Source organism: Camponotus floridanus, unplaced genomic scaffold, assembly GCF_003227725.1.
Source record: "Camponotus floridanus strain SB8 unplaced genomic scaffold, Cflo_v7.5 scaffold15, whole genome shotgun sequence".
NCBI classification, from domain to species: domain Eukaryota; kingdom Metazoa; phylum Arthropoda; class Insecta; order Hymenoptera; family Formicidae; genus Camponotus; species Camponotus floridanus.
Genome location: NW_020229270.1, coordinates 875,604 through 899,407, shown reverse-complemented (window position 1 = coordinate 899,407; position 23,804 = coordinate 875,604). Strand labels below are relative to the sequence as shown.

The 23,804-nt window shown below is 42.8% G+C and overlaps 2 protein-coding genes across 2 annotated transcripts; one reads left to right on the top strand and one right to left on the bottom strand.

Moving 5' to 3' along the window:
* The first annotated feature begins 6,400 nt into the window (after positions 1 to 6,400).
* On the top strand, positions 6,401 to 8,329 carry LOC105254870 (3-ketodihydrosphingosine reductase). The gene is made up of 4 exons (XM_011263814.3): positions 6,401 to 6,636; positions 7,064 to 7,493; positions 7,570 to 7,811; positions 7,882 to 8,329. The coding sequence occupies exons 1-4, from the start codon at positions 6,520 to 6,522 to the stop codon at positions 8,092 to 8,094; spliced, it is 1,002 nt and encodes a 333-aa protein (XP_011262116.1). The 5' UTR covers positions 6,401 to 6,519; the 3' UTR covers positions 8,095 to 8,329.
* Positions 8,330 to 11,941: 3,612 nt separating this feature from the next.
* LOC105254871 (protein CEPU-1) lies at positions 11,942 to 23,694 on the bottom strand. The gene is made up of 5 exons (XM_011263815.3): positions 22,842 to 23,694; positions 17,641 to 17,792; positions 15,515 to 15,722; positions 15,132 to 15,428; positions 11,942 to 14,829 (listed from the first exon to the last, which is right to left on the bottom strand). The coding sequence occupies exons 1-5, from the start codon at positions 22,909 to 22,911 to the stop codon at positions 14,645 to 14,647; spliced, it is 912 nt and encodes a 303-aa protein (XP_011262117.1). The 5' UTR covers positions 22,912 to 23,694; the 3' UTR covers positions 11,942 to 14,644.
* Positions 23,695 to 23,804: the final 110 nt, after the last annotated feature.

Below are 23,804 nucleotides of genomic sequence, written 5' to 3'. Positions count from 1 at the left end.
AAAAACCGACCCTTCCTCAGGGTCGAGGCGGAATTTGTTCTCCTGGAGTAACGACCTGAGGGGTTGAACAACCCCGAGTTGTGGCGCGATAGCGCTGCGTGCATCTCCGCGATATCCAAATCTCTCGATTACGTTGATCTGTGAATAGAAATGCTTCTTTTATATCATTTTCTTATTGTTAGTTTAGAATAATATGTAATAGAATAATAAGTAATAGAAAAGTATGTATCTAATGTAATTTGTAAACCTAGATTTAACGTGGAACTGAGATTAAAAATGATAAAGGAAAATAGAAAAAAATAGATCGTGTATGTGTATTTTGTAAACACAGTATTAATATATAATGGATAGCGAGAAATATAGGGTTAATAAACAAATGTGTAATATAACAATACAAATAATATACAAAAGTAACTTTGGTTACAAGTCCCTCCTCTTATTGAGTATCCACGACTGCGTTACAAGCGTAAATATATCACCATAACTCAGACGAGTGATCGGACATAAATGCGCTCTTCGCATCGGACGCGCGTCGCGCAAACGTCCACTCTGTCGTCCGATCCGAACAGCGGCAGAAATTCCGTTGCCGGAATCCCGGCTGCTCGCACAAGACACTCCGCGATGCGTAAACGGCGGTCCAGGTGATTTGTGAGAGGTGGATAATGGGTATCCCGGGCCGTGGTGCTGCCGCCGCCGCCGCTGCTGTTGCTGCTGCACCCTCGTCGGCAGTGCTGGGGTGGTGATGGCGGCGGAGGAAAGACAGACAGAGAAAACGACGTAGCGGTGAGACGAGGACGACGCGGGAAAGGGCGGTGAACGCTCGGCAGCGGGGGTGGAGAACGTCGAGGGTGGATCATCGCAGGGCTGGCTGCAGGGACCGGCGGCGGCGGGCTTCTACGATATAACCAGGAGTGTACTCACCTCGGTGCACCAGTGGGGTGGTTTCCTCTCGGCCCGCTCGGGTCAGTGCCCTCCCGTAACATTGAACCGCCCCGCGATGCAGTCAGGGCCGAGCGATGGGCGCATGCGTCGCCGAACAACTCTTCTCCCTGTCCTCCCCGCCCTCCCTCTCCCGGCGCGCACCACGACCCGGCCAGCGGCTAACCCTCCCCCCCGTCGTCTCGCTACTACCCTCGTCGGTGCCGGCGCGGCGTACGCCCCTGCCGGCGCGTCTCGATGCTTTAATTTTTTCATCCCTCCCCGCTATCGGTTTCCCCATTAGCCCTCGTCGGCCGCCAAAACATCGTCTACGTTCTTCCGCCCCCTTTTCCGACATGGATGGAATTATTCTTAAAATTGAGTCGTGGAAACTGGAAACTGCAGCGTATGGATCCGTTATTCCGCAGTAGCATTCAAATCAGCGGGATGCGAAGGACGCTGCGCCCGGACGTTGCACCTATCCGCGCAGGGAGGGGGGTGCAACGAGAGATGATCCTCCGTCCAGCGGTCGCAAAGATAAACGTAATATTTTCATTGACGTTTCAATTGAATGAAGATGATTAGTGAACACATTAGATCTGTCTTATGTCAAATTTTAATATAATTATTTTTACTCCTGACAAAAATTGAAATAAACTGTACTCTACGTTACATCAGAGCGACATGGAGTTTTAAGATCTACGGGTAACTAAATTTACGAGTAACTAAGTTAACATCTTAACGTTGAAATTATATAGAAGATGAGATTGCCACCCTTACTTTTAGACGGCTGGAATGATAAACTTATGGCTGCAGTGAAGAGCCATGTCGGATATTCTATTAATTAAATGAGAATCTAAGTTTTCTGACGAATGCGCGAGTGGTGGTGAATTTGAGACTTCGGTGAAAGCTCCCGATGGACGTTCCTGCGGGAAATTCGCTCGCGTCGCCGGTCGAGTCGAGTTCGGAGGACTTTCCAAGTACAACGAACCCGGCCCGATCACTTCGAGCGCCGATGACGTATATCGCCAAGTAGAAAAAGAAACGAGCGATTTCGACGAGCGTTATCGAATCTAGCCAACTAAACTGGTGGCAGACACGCTAACGTAGAACGTAAATTTCGATTGCTCGCGGTGTGATTTAGTCGAATTTGAATACGTAATGATATACGGACCGATGTTTCGAATTAGGGAGTGTTGTCACGAAAGAATAAAGTTCAGGCCGAACGATTAGAGATCGAATCAGATTGTTCGCCCGTTCTTTCATCTATGTTTTTTTACGAGGGCGGCCGATGCGAAACCGACCGCTCCAAAGCGGCACGGTAAATTGCACGCTAATTGGCTAATGCACACACGGCAGCGGATTGTGGTGCGGCGAGGACCGCAAAAATTAAATGAGATTGTTGTCGCGGGGAAAGTTTAATTGGAACCTGTATTATCGTGCTCGGGTTATTTTACGCCACGGCATATCGAAACCATCTCGAAATAATCGCGGAGTATCTGTGGCCCACGCGCTGGTAACACTTGGGATTGCGGTTTGGCTCGAAAAGTTCGAAACTTCATTAGAATCAAGCGTTGTTCTCACCGGTGAGAATCTATATCACCTAGAGAGGCAGAAAGGAAGGAGAAAGAGAGAGAGAGAGAGACTCGTATGCAACTCCCCGACGACGGTGCACTGAACTCTCCCTCGATTGTTCTGCGAAGCGTTGACGTATCTTGAAGTGGAAAAAGGGGACGCATCGCACAGGGGAATATACGAGGGGCGTGAAATGGCCTCATTTCGCAGCCGGAGCCACCGATATAGTATACTGCTTCTTGCTCGCGGATGTTAGATACGCGCGTTCTACCATATTTATCAACGGCAACTTTTGCGTCGGCTGTCGCGACGCTTTCTGTCATCGAGGAGAGCCTGCGGAGCCGCAGCCAGCGATCAATTAACTGCACTGTGCTTTTCGTTCTGCTGAGATACACCTTGCAATATTCGACATTTTATATCTCTTTCCATAAATATAATTATTATATATACATATATGTTTAAAAAAAAGATTAGATGTAATTATAATTTGAATGATTATAATTTTTGCGCACTGATAAAAAAATATTTTAAAGGCTTGGAAGATAAATTTGTTGTGTAAGCTATTTAAGAGATATCAGTGAGATAGAATCATCACGGATTATGTATGAATTTTTTAAGACTTACTCGAATCGATACGTAGAACGAGGTGAGTCTTTCATAAAAATGACTCTCGCAACGGATGTTCTAGAGGTGTGTAGGGCACTATTGCAGAGAAAGCGAAGACTAGAAATAGTATGCTATAAAGCATTCATGCGCGTTCGAGTCCTGGAATAGACAGCGTGCCATCATCGGTCATTCGAAGTTCTTCATCATAACGCGACTTATACGCTGTACCGTTATAAAACACGTCACAGTTTCATTTTTCGATATGAATTTAATTTCGGTTGTGAACGATGTTTTTTTTTTAATATTATATCAGGGCATATGTACATTTTTTTTCGAAGAATCGAAAAAAAAAAAAAATTGCAGTACAGGTGGAAATTACAGCTCGCATATGGAGGAAATCGCATTTTCTTCAATCTTTCGGATCCGAATCTCCCATAAACAAATCGGATTTATGGCTTTCAAGCTTTCCCGATGATGGTCGGGAATATGAATAAACGCTTTCACTTTGAATATCGATAAATACGCATCTCGCGCGCGTGTCCGTTTACGCAAAAAGTCGCTTTTGCCAAGTCGCGTTTGCAATTGCGACCGCGGTAACGCGCGTAAAAACGGTTATCTCGCAACTTTGGCGGCGTGCCGACACGTGCCGCATAGTATCTCCGTTTTTTCTCATTTTTCCGGTCGCTCATTCTATGCGACGCGCATTTGCATATCTCATACTGCAAGTGCGAAATGCACCCTCGCGCTCTCTCTCTCTCTCTCTCTTTCTCTTTCCTTCCATCCCTCGCGTCATTTATTTTCGATTTCGCATGGGAGTCACCCCGCTTTTTCCTAAGGTTACTACGGCGCGGTTTCGCGGAAAATCCGCGAGCGCGACCGGAGGGTGGCTGCTTCTCGAGCGCGCGGGGGATGTTGCGGCGGCGATGGCGACGGCGGGGGCGGGTGGCAGCGCGGTCGTGGATGGGACGTCAAGGGGGTTGCCAACATCGTGCAACGAATAGAGATCGATTCCGAGTCTGGGTCAGGCAAGGGCGTTCACCCTCCGGTGCAGCCCGGGAGACACCCAGGATCGTAGCTAGGCTATCACGGCAGGCGGAGTACTGGCCGGGTGTTGGATCGAGGGGTAGAGAAGAGGGAGGGAGGAGGGAGAGGGCTCGGGACACTCCCTTCTGTTGGGTGCAATGTACGCTCGCTCTCCTCCGTGTCCAAAATCGCTGCTCCGGACTGCCGCAAGCTCCTGCAGCCCCCCGCGACTACCCGAGATGAGGTTCCCGCCGCGATTCCCGTTGACTCTTCCGCGTGTGATTTAACGGATCCTCCTCCTCCGAAAAGAGGAGCCGATCGACGCTCCCGTGCTCGGACGATCGTAGATCTTCCGCTTATCTGAGATTACCCTCTGCTGAAATTACCTTCTTGCGACTGAGGTCTCGCGCAGAGTGAATTGTCGGGAAATTTAAACTTTATTCTTTATTCTTGATGTATAAAGACGACCAACGCGTAGACTATAATGATATAATGATATATCGATGTAATGATTCCAGATAATATCTTTATAATAAAAAATTGCACAAGTTGCTGAATGTAATAACGATGTTATTTTATTTAACTTGCGTGTACTTGATCTGTTAATATATAGCTTATTATTGTATTATTATAGGCGTGCTACAATCCGATTTAATTTCGACTATTATCGAACAATTTAAGATGATTAAGTGATGACATTTCGCGATGTTGCTTAATTTGTATCCTGTCTTTGACTCGATATTCCTATTTGCGCGAGCAATCTGTCCAATTATATCTGAAGGATCCATCTAAAGGATCTTGTAAGTCGGCGAAGTGCGTAAACGTATCTTCCGCTTTAACCTGGCCACCAGGAGCGAGTCCCAGGACGAGGTGAACGATCGCCACAGGGTGGTGGTACGTGACCTTTTGCACGAAGGATAACGGTAGGGATGAGGTGGGGAAGGGGATGGTTTGCGCTATGGTAACGCGGGGGTGAATGCACGTACTCCAGGGGGCTTATCCTGCAACTTTTCGACGCATGCGTTTCGTATTCCGGAAATGTTCGCAATGCGTGACGTCATTGGTGTCGCGTCGGATTTGCGTACTCTCCTCGATTGTCTCTGGTACCGATGAGAAAATCGTGTTTCATAAATAACATCGCGATGTAATTATCAATGCATATGAAAACAGTAATTTTTGGACTGCGTTAATTGTTACGACCGTCGAGCCGTATCAATTTTACATAAACGGGTTATTAATCCGTAATAAATTATAAACTGAAATCATTGAGGTCTACCGTTGCGGCTTTAGTAACACAATGAATTTTCTTGCATTGATGATTAGGACTTCGTGGATATGTATAATCGTATCCTACATGCATGAATATAAATATACAAATCAAAATTATTGTTTTTTGTGGATCATTCTCTTTTTTTGTATTTCTCGTAAAGAGATATAATAATGCATCTTAAAAATATATAATAATAATAATAATAATAATAATAATAATATTAAATACATCTATTTATTATTAGCTTTTGTGTCGATAATTTTTATTTTTAAATGCAGATCTTTATGATATGTTATTTTGTCACTATTAGTATATTCTTTAATATCATTTATGTAAATTCTTACGCTATAAAATATGTAAGAGGTAAAAAGTAAATCAATTCGGCGAAGGATGATCTTTTCAGCATCTATTTGTATGCAATCCAGCGGGCTCTAAAAACGCAAGTGAACCTTTTTTTCAAATAATTACATATAAATATAATTACATATAAATATATTACATACAATTTCATATATATATAACAAATATATTGATGATAAGATGATGATAAGATATCTATTTTATCAAATAGATATCTTATCATGATTATATTAATAAATACAAATTAATAATTAGAAATTGATCGTTATCAACGGGATATTTATTTATTTGCAATAAACAAATAAAATCTTTGATATAAATATAAAAATTTATTCAAGTGGAAGATTGAATATACAAAATAATAAAATATATATATATAATTAAATTTAAAATTCTTTAAATTTCAAATTTATTGAATAATTAATTTCGTCAAATTATTAATTAAATAACTGATTTTGTCAAATTGTTATTTGATATATTGCGTATAATTGTAAGATCAGCAGCTGTGGATAAGTTTCTGTGTTTAGTAAGCAAACCGAGTCCGAGTATTGGAGAACGCTGACTTGACGATTGTAGGTGACAAGCTACACCATTCAGTAGTAAACTAAGCTTACACGAGAGCTATCGTGAGTCGGCTTACTAGTTCTGGTTCTGGATTGAACCTAGTTCTTCACAGTGCTCTGGTAAACGGAATATAATACAGTTCAGTCGAAGAGTGTTTGCGGGTTTGATACTTTTGATCTGTTAGAGAAAACATCTAACGAATTATGACTGTTTGGCTTGGAGTAGTGCTTGTCGCGTTTGTCTTAATTATTGCCCTCTTGATGATTAAACAATTTTTCTGGAATCCACGATTAAAAAGCGTAAAGAACAAGCATGTTGTGGTAAGTGTGTGTCATTTAACCTCGAAAAACTTATTCATATAAATATTATAAAAAAACAAATAAAAACGAGCTAATTAGACGAATGTGAAATTAAATATCGCGAAAATAATAAAAATTATAAAATTTTTTCTAATTCAATGAATTTATCAAGATGTTTTGATCTTACATTTCGAGTCACCTTCAAGAATAATAAACACAAAGAAAATGAATCATACAATACAAAGAGACACCATATATGTACATAAAAAATCTCGACCTCGATTTCCTGATTTGGCCTGTTTATTTCTTGTATTGTAATCTAAAGCCTTGATCTCCTTAGTTGACAGTATGAAAAAAGAAAGAATCAGATTATATTATTAATAATATAATTATTTACAGAGATTTATATTATATTAATATAATTATATAATAATATAATTGTTTATAGGTGACTGGTGGCTCGAGCGGCATCGGAAAGTGTGTAGCAATTATTGCTGCAAAACATGGAGCGAATATCACGATAATTGCGAGAGATGTGCAAAAATTAGAAACAGCTAAGAACGAAATATTGCACGCTTGTGAGAACAAAGATGCACAAAGAGTAGAATATTTGTCTTTGGATATCGGAGCAAATTATGAAAATGTCGAGAAAGCACTGGCCGATCTCGAGAAAACCATGGGACCAATTTACATGCTCGTTAATTGTGCGGGTACCGCAATTCCCGGTAAAATAGAGGACACCACCGCGGACAGTTTAGACAAAATGATACATATAAATTTGCTCGGTACATACTATTGCATAAAGGCAGTCGTGCAGAGAATGAAAGCTTCCAGAGAAGGAGTGATTGTCCTAACGTCATCTCAAGCCGCCTTCTTAGGTATTTGCATAGATATTCCATTAATATTCATTGTTTAAATAAGCAATAAATAAACAAGAAATTGCGCATCGAGCAGGTATCTTTGGCTACTCCGCTTACTGCAGTACGAAATTCGCTCTTCGCGGTCTAGCAGAAAGCATAGCGATGGAATTGCGGCCATACAATATCTCTGTGACCCTGTCTTTGCCGCCTGATACAGACACACCTGGGTTTGCTGTCGAAGAGCTGTCAAAACCGCTGGAAACGAAACTCATATCACAATCGTCGGGATTAGTCAAACCTGACGTAGTCGCCGAGCAGCTTTTCAAGGATGCTCTGGTTAGTATGTGAAAAATAGCGAATTTTTTTCTCGTGATGCCCTTTATTGTTCAATGATAACGTATTGCAGGCAGGTAAATTCTTCTCTTTCGTCGGTGTGGAAGGTTTCCTTCTGGTAACATTGTGTGCAGGAATATCGCCGTTCAATTCAATCTGCGACCTATTGTTGCAAGTATTGTTGATGGGTCTATTACGGATCGTTGGCGTTTTTCACCTCGTCTTCTTCGACAAGATCATACTCAATTGCATGAAAACGCGTGATAAAAATAAAAAATCCGAGTGAAGATTTCTCTCGTATTTATAATTACCGAGCTGACATTAAGGCGAGATTATTTTTTTATTCCAAACCAAAGCATTTAATATAATTTCAGTAAATCTTCGCATACGATATGATCGACATGTGATATCATTGACATTTGCATAATTTATTTAGATTTATACGTGACGTCTTCTCAATGAAATCTTTCGTTTTCTCCATAACTTGGAAGATTATTGTAACAATATATATATATGTATGTTTTGAGAAAGAAATAAAGCACATTCTTAACGCTTTTGCTTACTTTTTTATTAGATATCCCGTAAGTTCATAGTATAATGTTTTTTTTTCTTTTATTAAGCTTTATGATTCTTACACACATAGAACGGGACCGTTCTTCGTCCCACTTCGCCACGATAGTTTAAAAACGGAAACGCTGAAACATTCGTATGTGAAGAGTACTCCCATAAGACGTGGACGAGGCTCCATTCGGCGACGATCGCGTCCGCACGTTGGTAAAAGACCAGAATCGTGCTCGAGTTGCTCTCTCTAACGCATAATAAATCTCTCGTCGCGTTCGCGTAAAATCTGAAATCCGAAATCCTACAATTGTACCGTGCAATCGCGGTCGCCGATTGCGAACGCGTCGCGTCCAACTTCCTAAACTCAACTTATGCGTAGAAACGGCGGTCAACGAAGATTTGTGTCTCTCGAAATTGCGAAAGTTCGATAATGATGGGTTTAACATTGATTTATTATCTCGCTCTCGCTCGCTTTCTATCTCACTTTCTCTCTCGCTCTCGTTCTTTCGCTCGTTTGCACTTCATATCGCGCATATTTTTAACTCTCGCTCCGTTTATCCCATTCGCTCCGGTATTCTTCGTCCTTTCCTCGGCATCATCTCGTGGATTCGTTAAAGTCTATTTTTTTCTCATTAACCCTTAAAGCGCTTAAGGTGTACAGATGCGAATCCATGAGACGAGGCTCGGCTTCGAGGAATATCTTCAGAGTGTTTTGCTGTTTTTTCTTCTTTAAAACTTACGATTAACTTTAAATCGATGTCCGCTTATCCGCGCGCTCGACAAATTCTGTCTTCTCGCTTAGATTTCCTCACTTTTCTCAATCTAGTTTTTACGGCTAAACGGTCGCAAATCACCTTCGTCGAACGTTCGAATCGGCAGACATGTTGCGTTAACGATTAATTAGACCCCTTACTACAGTGTGATCTGTCGCGTGCTGTCAACCAAACGCCCGTTAACGTAGGACCTCATTTTAACGTTAAAAGGACGTTGTCGAACTCAATTGCTCGCAATTGATTTATTGAAGCTCCTGATTTACGATCTCTCTTATTCGCCTGAAATAATTTTCACGTAAATAGTTTGCTAAAGATACAAAGAAAATAATTCATCGATAACGTAATGCTCGTCGAATCGTATTTTCGGGAGCTTCAATGCTCGTGTGCAATAATCGCATAATTGCATGATGCGTTTTTTCGCGAATGTCATCAGTGACGCGTTAACGAAGTATCCGCCGTCCCGAGGGTGTCGATCGACGACAAATAATTCTCCATTCGCTCTTTTAACCCTCCACGGCCGAGAATAAAAGTCCTCGCTCGGACAAAGAAGCTAAACCATTTTACACAGAGTACTGTATTCCTGGATAAAAAATTTGCATATATTAAGATTAAAGATCTATTACATTTATATTTGAAGAGAGAGAGACTCAGGTCGTTCGCGCTTTCAGATAAAAGCAGTAGAGGGTTAAAATCGCAAATCATCCTTTTACATATTTTCAATCATTATACAATTTTTACAGAGCTATTTTTAATGTTCGTCTAAAAAGCTCCCCGACATTTCGTTCCGTCGCCAGGTTTGAAATCGATTTCCGATGACCTGTTTCTTTCTCTCTTTCTCATCTGCAGAATCCGCGTAATCGATTTACGGGCGGGATGTTTTCCCCCGTCTTGAGCAAAAGCAAAAAGAAAAGAATTTTGAAATCGCTTGATGGCGCGGATGGATCACGATAGGAATTGAAATCCCCGCGACTGATAGAGACTTATTTCTCTGGGTCACCGCGTTTAACCCGTCTTTCATCTTTCCGATGACGACGTATCGCCCGAACGTGAAACATCGCTCGTATATAGCTTACTATCTCGGAATAACATCTAACTCGTGTTAGCTACGCGTAAGAGCACATCGACTACTGTCAGGACGGTCACAAACATCACTCTTGAGAAACAAAGTATTCAACTTCGTGGATTCGTACCGCGACTCTCGGGAATCGGCGCGCGTTTCTGCGTCGACTGGGCGCGGATTGATCGGAGAAAATTCTTAAGACTCCCGGATCCGCATCGATTCTTTACGAGTCTCTACGGGTTTATCTCACGTCAACCGTGAAATGCGAAAACTTCATTTACGATACGAACGCGTTTATCGCGCGCGAGGAAAGAAGGATTCGTATAATCGTAATAGCGAAGATCCGGGAGCTTTAATACGATCGAAGATCTTGCGGAAGAAAGGTACCTTTAGCAAGTTTTCTTCGTTCTCCAACAATATATGTTTCGACAAAAATCAGAAATAAATATAACAGATAAAGCCCGCGATCGGCAACGTCGAACGGAAAGAAGTATACGCGACACTTAAGGACTACAATAGATTTTGGTACAAAAATTCAATGCTGTTCTACATTAGAATTAGATTTTAAGACGACGTTTCAATTGAATTTCTTTTTCGTCGTCCCGCCGTCTCGTTATTTTCTTCTCTTTAAGTTACCTCTTCTTTTTCGCAGGGAAGCAAAGGGGCCTCGGGGATGAGCGCGGAATTGCGTTTCTTCTTCCACCCCGCGAGGGGGAGGCCTCTGTCAAAGCGAGAAAAAGGAGGGCCGCGAAGGACTTAATCGCGGCAGCGGCCTCGCGCACAACATTATTTTCAGATCTTTTCATTCTGTGTGATACTAGGGAGCCTCGCGAGGCGCGGGAAGAAGAACAGGCGGAAACGATATAAGGAGGCACCGCATCCCCGATCGACCCTTTTTATCTTAAAATGTGTCATTCGACCAACGCCTTGGTACGCGTCAGTCCAACGAACTTCTCTCAATATACGCGTTTAGATGTGCGTGTGTATACGTGTGTGTACGTGAGTGTGTGTGTGTATATCTCTGCGTATATATGCATGTGGCTTATTTTCTCTCTCGCTTTCTCGCACCCTTTCACGCCGTTTTTCTTTCAGTCTTTTCGTCGCAAACAGACTCACGCACTCTAAAGCCGTACGTTCGCATCCGAGCCGCGTGGCACACAGTCGTTCGCGCATACATTCACCCCGCCTGGCTATTATGTCCGACAATATATCTGCATTTATATCCATTAGTTTTCCCTTACGCTAGGCATTAATTAGTGTGTTACATCTAGTCGCGTGTGGCCGGCCCGTGCTATCCACGAGCGCGCTCAAGAGAAACGTGAAAGCGTTCCGCTTTCTTTTCGCACTCGGACGCACCGGCGTGCCATGGAAAAGCGTGCGCGCCGGTGCTCGCGTTCCGTTTCCGATCCTCGCGTCACTCTTTTCCGTTAATCTCTGACGACTTGAAGCTCCGATGATCCGAAGCTCGAAGAATCTATCGCGCATAGCGCGACGAGGCGCGTCCGTTTATAATAAAAAAAAGTCTAGGATTATCATTATTGTTATCCCCGAACGACGCGCGAAGATCGTATCCTAGTTTCCACGTTTCGATCACGAGATACCCGCGAATGTTCGAATGGAAATGGAAGTCTCGGACGATTTTGGAGAACATCGTATACATATATATACGCGCGGCATCTTTTTTTTCTTTGTTTTTTTTTTTTTCGATCGAGAAAATCTCCCTTCTCGTCTTCTTCTTCTTCGATACCGTGCGTGATTCTCGAGCCGGTTAGCACAGGCGGCCAGACCCATTCCAATGCGTGTGTGTTTTACGATCCGAAAAATTACACAGTAACGTTATTTAGTTTATTTTTTTTCTTGTTTCTTTAGTGTGTAACACGTACGGCATATCATTAATTAACGTTACGTTATTTATATGCTATATTATGTTATTTACAATCACATGAATCGTAGATATTCTAACGAATCGTTCGTCTCCTGCCGGTGTCCTCGTGTTTTACGATGTATATTTCCGTCTCTCTCTTTTCTCCCCTCTCCCGCTCTCTTTCGTGCCTCTCGTATATCTCTTCAGGACTTTCCTCCAAAAATTGCCTCAACGAGAACTTACGCCCTATTCGCTTTATATGCGCCCCTCGTTCGTGCGAGCTGAAACTTGTTCAATATTCAACACCCATGTGCAACGTATTTGCGCGCGTACACATATACATATATATATTTCTGTTCGTTTGTATATATATATTTATATATATATATAGATTTATTTATATTTATATAATATTATAAAAAACAGTATATTTCTTCTAGTACTTGCGAGAAGAAAGCAAATCGCGGGGGGGGCGCGTGGGCACCCACCGGAAAGCCGTACGCTCGTTCGCTAAATTATACAACCGATCATGCTCAGAGGCAGCACGCCGCGGGCCAAAACCGTGAAATTGTGAAAGTACAGGAAATATTATCAAAAGGTAATTATCGAAAGTAGTCCGCCTATTATTAAACATCTATGATATATTCAATGATTCATAAAAAAAAATCCGTCGAAAAGGAATCAAAGGAGGACTTAAAGTACATATAAAACTTGTATAGATTATATTATAGGTGTATTTATAAATCCTTTATGTAGAGCAAATGTCATCTTTAGGTCGTAAATTTGAATAGACGTTTAATAGAGAAACGGCTATCTTAATTTCGATAAATTTTTGAAGAAAAAATACAAATTTTATATCTGAATATTAAAATCTCTTTGAAATGTGTATATATAAATTTTCGTCTACATTTCTAAAAAATCTTCCAATTTTATATAAAAATGCGATATTTTCATGGAATGTAAATACGCAAATGAACAATGGATAAGTGGAAAATGTATCGGTTTGCACGGCCCACGTCGCGGTAAATTAGTCTGTGCATGCGCGGACGTATGATATTATTTTGATCGGCGTGTGTATACTCAATGCGCTTTAATACTAAAATATTGATCACGGATCGTCTGAAGCCACTTGTCGCTTTTGAACAAGATTAAAATAGGGGCAGTGATAATTTCCATCGCGACATCTCGTGCGGCCTTTCGTTCTCTCTCGGTCGATGAACCTTAAATAAAAATTATCCATATTAAAATAATAATTCTTTCCGTCTATATATATGTATTTTGAACGCGTCTTGTGCTGAAAATATCACGCGACTAATTTGAATTTGATATGGCAAGATATCGCTTGATATGAATTCTTTTCTTCGGATCAAATATAACCATTGTCGTGCTGTTAACATTAATAACATTTTTCATCTTCCAATCGTTTTGCGTATAGATCTTTCTATTTTTCTTGGGTTTGTTTTACAAACCAGGAACAGATCAGCTGATCGATAAGTTGAAAAAGATTCTAATCGCTCTTTGAGCTATGCCGACAAATTATCTAATTGTAAGAGACAATGGCCGAGATTGCTTCAATCTCAGGACGATCCTAGATCATGCGATTGACGTCGAGTATAGACACGCTTTTTATAATCGGTCGCTATCGAATATAATAAATCACATCGCATTTCGAAAATTCATCGAACAAGTTTCAATTCTATTCGAGCGGCGCGGACGAAGTTTTTCTGTTTTTTCCCATTCTCATAACGGTTCTTTTTGTTGTCGTCACTCATTGACGTTCTTTTTCCCCCTTTCTTTCGCTTTTCAGTCCTACATATATTTCTCGTCACATTATCGCCTTCTTGTAACAGGCGCTACGAAACTACCCAACGCCCTCGCGACAAGATCTCGCGATCGCGATCGTTTTTAGAGCGCTTTTTTTTAGATTTCGTAACATTCTATTTTGTCGGACTAACACAAACGGGAAGTACGTGAAACGATTTTGCAAACGTAAAAGTACAAAGGCGAACGCATCTTTGGAGAAATATATACGAATAAACTTCATTAAAGCGATATTTTAGATAAAGTTTCTAAAAAATATATTACAAGATTAGAATAAACAGCTTTATGCGTGCGTAAAATTATCACTTTATTCGCGACCCTTACTGAAAATTCTTAAATATGTCCACGGACCACCCGTTTGTTTTATTCCAACTCGATCTAATTTATATCTTCGTCAAAAATTTCATAGCTTCTCCAGCATGTACAGTTCTCGCAGCAATTTAACAAGAATTCATATAATTAACTAAGTCCTAATTTCTAACGGCCGGATCACTGTCTCGATAATCGAGATAAACCTCTAACTCTTACTTCGCGCGAGAAAAAACATACTATCTCCAGAATCATTATTATTTGCTCTTCCTCTTTCTCTCTCTATTGTTTTACCTTCCTTCTTCTTAATCTTATCAGCTTCGCCCTTTTTGTTTCTGATCTCGGGAAATCAGTCCGCAGTCGAGGATCTCTTTTCTCGAGGTAGTCGGGGTCTCGTAGCAGGAGATAATCGATTATACGCGTATACCATCCTTGCGATCTTGCCTGATTATCGTTCCGTCGCAAAGTAAGATGGATTTTTCGAGTAGAGAACCATAAGGATCAGAAGAACGAGGACGAACGGGCGGCTGCCGTGGCTCGAGTATAATGTTACCACTCCTGCCAGCCACCACAGAGTGGGACAACCACCCGGCGCTGAACTGATGCCTCTCTGAATTGCGGCGGGATGTTCCCCTAGAAAAAAAATGCCCGATGTATTTGCATCGCGAAACAACAATGGACAGAAGAGTAAAGTCAGCCATGAGAATTACGATCCATATTCATGCCGCGCAATTGTTACATCTCTCATTTTTTAAGCGTTTTATAAAAGTCTGTTCGTGCGTATTAAAAAAGTACGACAATGCATGAATTACATACGACAAAAGTTTACATTTTTAGAAAAAGTTCGGAACTCTGCCTTGTTTTAATTTTAATTTCTACAATTTCTACATATTTTTTTTCTCCCCGAAGTGAGAGATAAACTATTACATACTCACCGTTTAGCACGTGCAGCTGCACGCTCGCGCTATCCAGGTTACTCGGGCTGCAAGTATAGTTACCCGAGTCCTCTCGTCTCACGTTGTGAATCACGAGGCTGCTCACCGTGTCTTGCTCGATCCTCTTCGTCTGAATATCGATTTTGCCCAGTTGATAATTTAGAACACGATCACCCTCGTGGTACCAGAAAACATAGAACGGGCCCTCGAGGGACTGCTTTATCACGCATCGTATTGCGACTGTACTTCCGGTCTTCACGTACATATCACGATCCCCCAAGATCTCGATCTTTGGCACTGTAATATGATTTCGATTATTTGATATTTCCCTTTTTTTATTAAACCGATGAATAATTAGCTTATAAAATCCTCGCTCGACTCACCGACGATATTGAGCTTGATGATGTGACTCTTCTTCGGGTCGGTCGAGATTTGGCACTCGTACTCGCCTTCGTCGCGCGCTTGGACATATTTCACTTGCAGCGTCCACGTGTCCGCCTCCCCGAAAATCGCCTGGAACCTTTCGTCCGGAATGAACATGGTTCTATCCACCGAGAGGATATGCGAATCTCTTCTTCTGATCCAGGAAACCTTCAAATTGGCCGAAATTAATTGCTATCTTAAATCAATCTTTCACATTAAATTTTTCATACATATAAGATCTTTTTTATAATCCCTTGACAATATTATTAATCTCAAGTTTAAATTTTATTAACTTGCCTTGAGATTTTTTTCATTTTTTTCTCCTATTTTTATTACAAAACAAACATTTTTAAGAATCTTCTAAACACATCTGAGATCCTTTACTCTCGTTTTCATCAGCCTTCATTCTTTTAATCAGATTAACTTGAACTCAGAATCATCAGCCTGTCGCCAATCATTATTCGCAATTGAGTGGGTATCGAGAGAGGCGGAAAAAGTTGAGGTTGCGTATAAAAAGCGCGGCAAGTATAAGAAGCAGCGGCAAGATACGGCGAAAAAAAATGAGAAAGGTTACATTCCACTTGTTCCGATTCCGGACGATCAATCTTCCGCTTGCCCGTCGCGTAGTTAATTTATCGTTCATCGACCGGACGGCTCGCGCGCGCTCGACGGAAATCTAGATGGTGCACAAATACGACAGCGGCCCGTGCCGTCGAAAAACGAAGGTGAAGTACGAATACATTTAATTCACCGACTATGATAAGGATCAAGGTGGCGACGGCGACGGTGGTGGCCCTTAAGTACGCGCTGGAATTATACGAGAGTCGCGTGTTACCGGATACTTAATCCCCGACCGCGTGTCAATAGACGACAGGTGTACACCCTGTATACTCGAGTATTCGTCTGCGTACACGTTGGAGAAGTTCGTTAACAAGGGACCACCTTTGAGCGTAGTCTGCGTGCTAACGGGAATTACGCGTCCGATGACGACCACCCTGTAAAACCACCCCACCCTTCGACACGAGTTTCCGATTTCACGATGCGGGTTACGAGAGCGTGCAAAAAGGCCGGACGAAACGCGAATCATTAACAGATTGGCGTTTTATTAGCGAGATAAATTGATGCGACGATGGGAATCGCGATCGCAATTCACGATTTAATAGCCCGAGACACGTGGGCGGGTTATCTGTCGCGAATAGTTATCCGTCACGGAAAATGGGACGAATTTTGCGCGATAACAGTTATGAAATATTATTAATCATATCGTTGTAATTTATAGACCATAGAATATATTTATAGACTTTTCATAGAACCGATTACGAGCTGCCCAAGGTCGGTATTTTTTTTCGAAATGTTAATGAAAAAAATTAATGAAAAAAAAATGAAAATTAATGAAAATGTTAATGAAAAAAATTGTAGGCAACTAAAATAAATTCTATTCCTTTTGTGTACCGATCCTAATTCTGAGAGAAGTTGATATTAATAAAATGGAGATGGAGATTTGTGCATTCGTGTAAATAAATTAGGTTGTTTAAAATTAAGTTGAAGAGAGGCGAAGAAATTATATCCAATAAGATGGGAACGACGTTGTTGTCTTTCAAACTCTATTTCGTGCTCGCTTTAGTTGTAATAATTATGTGTTTCTTTTAATGTCCTTGTTATCGTGTCTCAAATAGAGTTCCATCGTTAGAGAGCTGTCAGACAGAAATTTCGCCATCATCGCGCCGATATCCGTCAAATAAGCTCGTTAATAAATCAAACTGTCAATACACGTAACATATGAGACAACACCCTCGGCCTATTAAAGATGCGGGAGACGATATGACAAGAGCAAATTAGGTCTCGGTTCAAAGGTGCCATGACAATTGTATCGATATGTATGAATCCCCATGTTACCTTTACATAAACTAAAGATAGTAATCTACGTATATACGAAATATAAGACGTAAAAACTTCTGTAAGCGTCTCGTGCTATTAAGACATTAATTTGTACGCTTGTCAGAAAAGTTGAACATATCCTGAAATGTTTATTCCTGACGCTTACAGTTTTTCTGACAGGTAGATTTAATTATATGAAGCAACTTACTGATTTGTTACCAAGCTGCCGCACTTTGCACGGTAGATAAGCGTGAGTGCCCAGCTGCGCTGTGATATTCGTTGGAGTGTTCGAGTCAAAGTAAGGCCCCGTGTAAATCCCGTCGAACCTCTTCACCAACGAATGAGATCTCGTACTCACCCCTGCAAAAATCCCTGGTCTCAGATAAAGTGTCTCGCGTGTATTCGTATCGTGGCGTGCGACCACAAGACGGAGAAACTCGGGCGCAATGCGGAGATACAACGGAAGTATGCATGTACATAGATATTCTTTGGGCGAAGCGAATCGCGAATGCGTGGACTGCGCGATTTATCAGCGTTGCATTCTTAAAACGTCCGTATAATTTCGCCCGCATCACCGTCGCACAAACACGTTATGCGGCAAATTAACATGGAAGGTATGACGTTAGCGTCGCAATGGAATAATAAAGCCGAGGCGGACTTCCTCGAGGAAAGGAGAAGAGACTATTCCGCATTCGTGCGCTGTATTCGTTCGCTCGTGCGCGCTATTCGGAATAAATCCTATCGCGAGGACTCCGCCAACGTGCCAACCCCGAGGGAAATGGATACTAATCTCGGGGATTTCGATTCCGGGGAAATCTAAAGGCGGATCAGCACTCGGTGAGAGAAAGAGAGAGAGACATGGGCGTCTTTCCAACGACCTTGACGATATCACATCCGATCTAATGCTCGATCGGAGAACGCGCGAGATCCCGTGGCTTCTCACCCGTTTCGCATGAACATTACACGGGCATGATCGAAAAAAACGATTGTCTAACAAAAAATAAAAAATGATATCGTGAATCACGAAAGAATATTTCGCGTACAGGAGGACAAGTGGTTGACTAAATAAATTGCATCTGCAAAAATTCGAAATGTGCTCTTCTATTGCAAATTTGCTAAATAAATTTTTTAGCATTTAGTTTATTTTATTTTTATTTCAATACGTTGATTACACATTAATTTATTATTTTATTAATTAAGTAACAAAACTGAGGATTTGTAACTGACGTTATTAATTCCTTCGAGTCGTTTAAATTACATAAGACGCAAACATGTGTCGTTATCAAGATTTGTTGAAACTTTGACAAACAACAAAGGTATATTGATAATTACGCTTAATTAAGATCACGAGTGCGATAAGGGCATGATAAGGAATAAATATGAAATCGCTCGTATACGATGCAAGCCTCGCTCCAGACGGCTTATCGCGCATCGATTGTTCTACTTATGCGCAAGAAAATCACAGCCGCTGCAACGGCGTTAATTATTGTTTCAGTCAAGTTAAATGCAGGGTAATGAATCATGAATTTATCTTGACGAACAATCGGCGAGCTAAGATAAACAAAGGGGGGTAGAATTTTTGACTTGTTTTTCAAACAAGCTTTTTCCCTCATTTTTATTATACAAATAGAAATTTAAGATAACACATGTAATAATTCTAACGAAAAAAAAATATATAAAGATTCTGAAATTATATTTTCCTCAAGTTTATCATATTTAAAGGGAAAAAACTTTTCTATTTTCGTATCTCGCTCGAGAATTAATCAGATTAATTTTCACTTATGATAAAAAGAGTGACTCGCTTCTTTCTAATAGAGAAATCATCAATAATTCCGGAAACGTTACGAGTATATCCTAGTGATTTCGTAGCCGACGAATCCATCCGCCCGACACGTTTCCGTAGGAAGGGCGCCTAGATTGGCAATCAGCGCGCGCGACGACGAGCGTTGTATTGTCAAATGCGTCGTAGATACGAATTCGCATCGAGACGAGGCCTGTTATCGGTTCTCCTCTCGCGCAGTCGATCCTGTCGATCTTGAGGAACGTGAAATCTGCGCACGCGCCTCGCGGTTAAGCCCTCTCTCGAGTCGAGATCATTTGCCTACCGCGAAAGAGGGCACGAATGCCGTAGATACGCTAGATGCTGTCTACGTCATCCCAAACGTATTTTTCACGTCGACGTGCGGCGGACCGAATTACGCGGAGATCGCGATAGTTGCTCGGGGGTGCGTAATAATCGCGCTTATCTCGAGATTAAATCAGGGAGAGAGAGAAACACTCCTCGCGGGCAGAGGTAAAACGGATAACACGCGGCATAGATATGCATCGTGTTGCGAAACGTGTAATTTCGCAATGTAATAGTCCAAAGCAAGCTCTTTCATTAATGAGTAAATCGAATGCGTTTATGTATGCGTTGGGCGTGAATGCGATGACGAGCGTGGGCGCGACTGGCAGGTGCATTATTCATGTCAACGTTTTGTAAGTCGGATCGCACGACCCTGTCGCACAATCTCGCGAGGGGTGCGTGGAAATCACGTACGCCCCGTTTATCGGAGATTCCGATAAAAACTGTAAAGGTCGGACGATAATACGATATTCTCGCGGTCATGTATTACATTTAAGACTGCCGAAATAAAGCGTTGTATTCGGAAAGCGTATAAAACTTTGATATTTCGATCAAGTACGCTCAAGTAAAATCGCTTCGACTATCGTCAAATTCGTTTATTTTTTACGAAATTCGAAAGAAAAACAATGAAATAAAAAAATAAATGTACGAGAAAATCTGTCAGAGTGAAAACTATTATAGAAATCTGGGGAAACGCGGCTCTTCGTAGATCTATTTCATTTTGCGCAACAATAAGTCGCGAAGGTGACTTGTCTCCCCGCTGTGTAATTGAGCGTGGTGGAACGTGATCGCGAGAAGGGACGAAGGAGGGACCAGAAGAAGTAAATTTCTCGGAAACAGAAGACGAATCTAAAATCGTATATATTTCCCGAGAGACAAAGCTAGCCGATGTGCAGGGCGACTCAAGCTGCGTCCGGGAGGGCTGGTGTTTCCTTTCCCACTTTATCAGAGCGACACGTACGCATGCCCGTGCAGTTTTACGACGTCATCGTGTACTAAACTGCCACATAAATCCCAGTTTTTAGCTCCTGAAAGATTATTTCCCTCCGACGCGTGACGTGATTTTATAATAACTCTCGACTCGCGACGGCCTTATATTGAAATATTCTCGTAACGTGCGAGATCGTATTAATCCTTTCCCTTGTGCTAAGAATAATTTAATGTCACACGCGAGAGTCCGGCATTTTGTATGTAACAACCTTTCTTTCGTCTATAATTATAATTTAGATGTAAAATAAATATAAATTTCAATGTAAAATAAATACAGATTTGAGTAAAAAATAGAATAAAATATAAAATTTATGTGTTATTATTAAGAATTATATAAATAGGAAGCGCTGTTGTTTCCTCTGTTCTTCTTGATCTCTTCTCGATGTAGTTTCTCCGAATGAGGCTCCCAACAATGCCGAAGTCCTATCACGTTTTACGCAAATGTATTTTGCGCATCCAAAATGACCCTTCTCGAGCGCGGTTTCGCTCGTGCAACGTCTCGAGTCAGTAGTTTAGCCCTGAGTTGTGGCAGCCGCGTTGATAGCGCGTCGAACTTCTCCATTTCCGGAGAACGAGCGAAACGGCCCGCGGTTAATCACCGGTGAGGTATAATCAGCGATTGTGTAGGAGCATGCTCTGGACGTGTGCACGTGTATACATGTGAGTACTACGGATCGAAAGCGTATAATATATCGTCGAGGTGATGCCGGGATAAACTCGCCATTACTGGGTCTGAACTTCTCGTAGTAGCTTCTCGTAGTCGAGAGTAATTAGTGTACTTTTCAAGTGGTTTACTCGAGAGAAACTACACTGGTACTCGAGTAAATTATTCAACGAGCTGAACCGATTGCATCGACAGGAACGATAGTGTCGATGGACTTTCCAGGCTACGAAAGGCGGGCGAGGTCCATGGTGATAATCCGATTTTATCGACGCTTCGGATTTTCCGCTCACGCTCCGTTACTCCCAGAATTGATTATGCCTCGTTGAAGAGACAGGCCTGCGAGCGAGGTCGCTCTTTAAGCAGATATTCTTCTGCGAGTGATTGCGTCACTCGTGGTTAAGCGTTTTTCGAAGTCACTCGTATCTGCGTCTATTCAATTTAGAAATCCTTGGTCTTTCAAAATTAATCCTGCACTTTGTCTCTCTCTCTCTCTCTCCTTTTTTTCTATCAAGATAAAAACTCCTACCCTTTGCTAAAATGATCTTCAGGGTGAATCTTACAATTAGAAAAACAAAATGCATTTGTACGCGAAGAATAGTCCTGATTGTTTTACAAACTGTCGAAGAGAGTTTGTCCCTTTCGACAAATTTGCTCCAATTCATGTTTAAAGAAGGGATGCCGAGTTGCAGCCCGCGGCTGGTCTATCTCGTAAAGACGTACGTATGTACGTCCTGTCATCCATAAATGGATTATCCAGACACGACGCTGTAATGTTTCTGTTCCATGAGTAGACTTTAAAACGCGACCGCATCGCGATGATGCAGCCGCGCGAGATGAAATCGATAGACACGTCCCTGAACGACGTCACGGGGGAGAAAAGGGGGGAGTCGTTCGTCTCCCCTCTCATCCTCATCTCCGTCCGATGATGGAATCATCGAGACGACACGCAGAGATCCCGCAGGGACGGGCGGAGAAGAGGCTGACAAAGAAGAGAATGTTAGGAGCAAGGGACAAAAGAGAGACGGAAAGAGAGACGTAGGGAGACCAAGGGTGGAGGGAGGTACAATGCTGCGGCGCGACAAACAAGGGTGGCGCTAGATACGGTCCTGGACCGGGACCGGAGGTTGCGTCCCCTCCTCCCCCTGCCGTTCGGAGTTCTCGCTTCCGTCCTTTCATCCTTATCTATTCTCGAGTATCATCTCTCCTCCTACGCATATCCGTGGTTCGGTTTAAGGGAGGTTAGCGGGAAAAACGCGGCGCGCACGAGCACCGCGTACGCATCCGGACGATGCATGTGGCATACGAGAGGAGGAGAGCGAGAGAAAGAGGGACAGATGTATGCAACGTATCGCTACACCCCAAAATCTGATCGATCCATCCGCGGCACGAGTGCCATGGAGCCCCACCTCCCCGCAAATCCGTGCGACAACATCGACGGCTTGATCGCAAACCTACCCTTACGTGCGACAAGAATACCGCAGCATCCTCTCCCTCCCTCCTCCCCCAGAGGCATCCTCCTCTTCTGGAACCATAACCTGCCGCAACTGATATTTTCACCGCCATTTGTTTCGCGGAGTAATGTGTATGTTTTCGCCGCGCGATTGACAGATGGAGAAACTTCGAGGCTTACCGGTAATACCTAGTAGGATCCAGCACACGAGGCATAGGACGTAGTAGTTGACGTAGGAGGACCTCCTCATGATGATCACGACAACAACAACGATGACGACGACGACGACGACGACGTAACTGTCCCTGGATCCACTGACATCTCATGAAACACCCCCGTGCATCCCCTTCACCCGGTGCTTTCTCTGCTTAATAATCATCCGTCGTCGTCCCGTTCATCTTCCAGCTTGATGCTACCAGGAATCGCGCATACTCTCGCGTTATCCGTCGTTGCAACCCCCTCGTTGCAACCTGTTCGTCGCGCACTCACCAATCTTTCCTCTTTCTCTCTCTCTCTCTCTTCTCTTCTTCCTTTCTCTTCTTCCTCCTCTTACACTATGATATCACATTATCTTGCCGTTGGATACTCCGCCGAGCGGATATCTCATCGAACGCAACCGACGGTCGAGTTAATCAGTCTGGACGAGCGAAAAATTTATCGTATCCCGCTGCAACCGATCCGGAAGAGCACCGGATCCTCCTTTTACTCCAGAGAAGGAGGACGCAAAGTGTCGCGCGCACCAAGGTCACGAAACGGTCTGCCTCGGCGTTCACAATCGGCTCTCCCCCCTTATCTTTTTTTACCCCCGATTGTTACTCCTCGTTCCGTGCGGACACTCGGTATACCTCGAATCGGTCGGCAGTGATTGCAAAACGCGACCGGGGTTTCCCGCACTCGGCTCGTCCGCGGTTTGTCGTCCCGGGCGAAGCTCTGAAACCGCCGGGCCTCCGGTGGCACTGCCCGCGCCCGCCCGGGGATTCCGCGCAGGCGTGCTCTCTCCTCTCTACTCTACTCCGGCGGCGATCCGTCAGCCTCCTCCTTCCTCGAGGCCTTCTGCCTTTTCCGCCGCCGTCGCCGCCGCCGCCGCCGCCGCCGCTTTCCGCTCCCCCGCGCTCCGGTTTTGCGCGCTTCATTCCGCGTCGC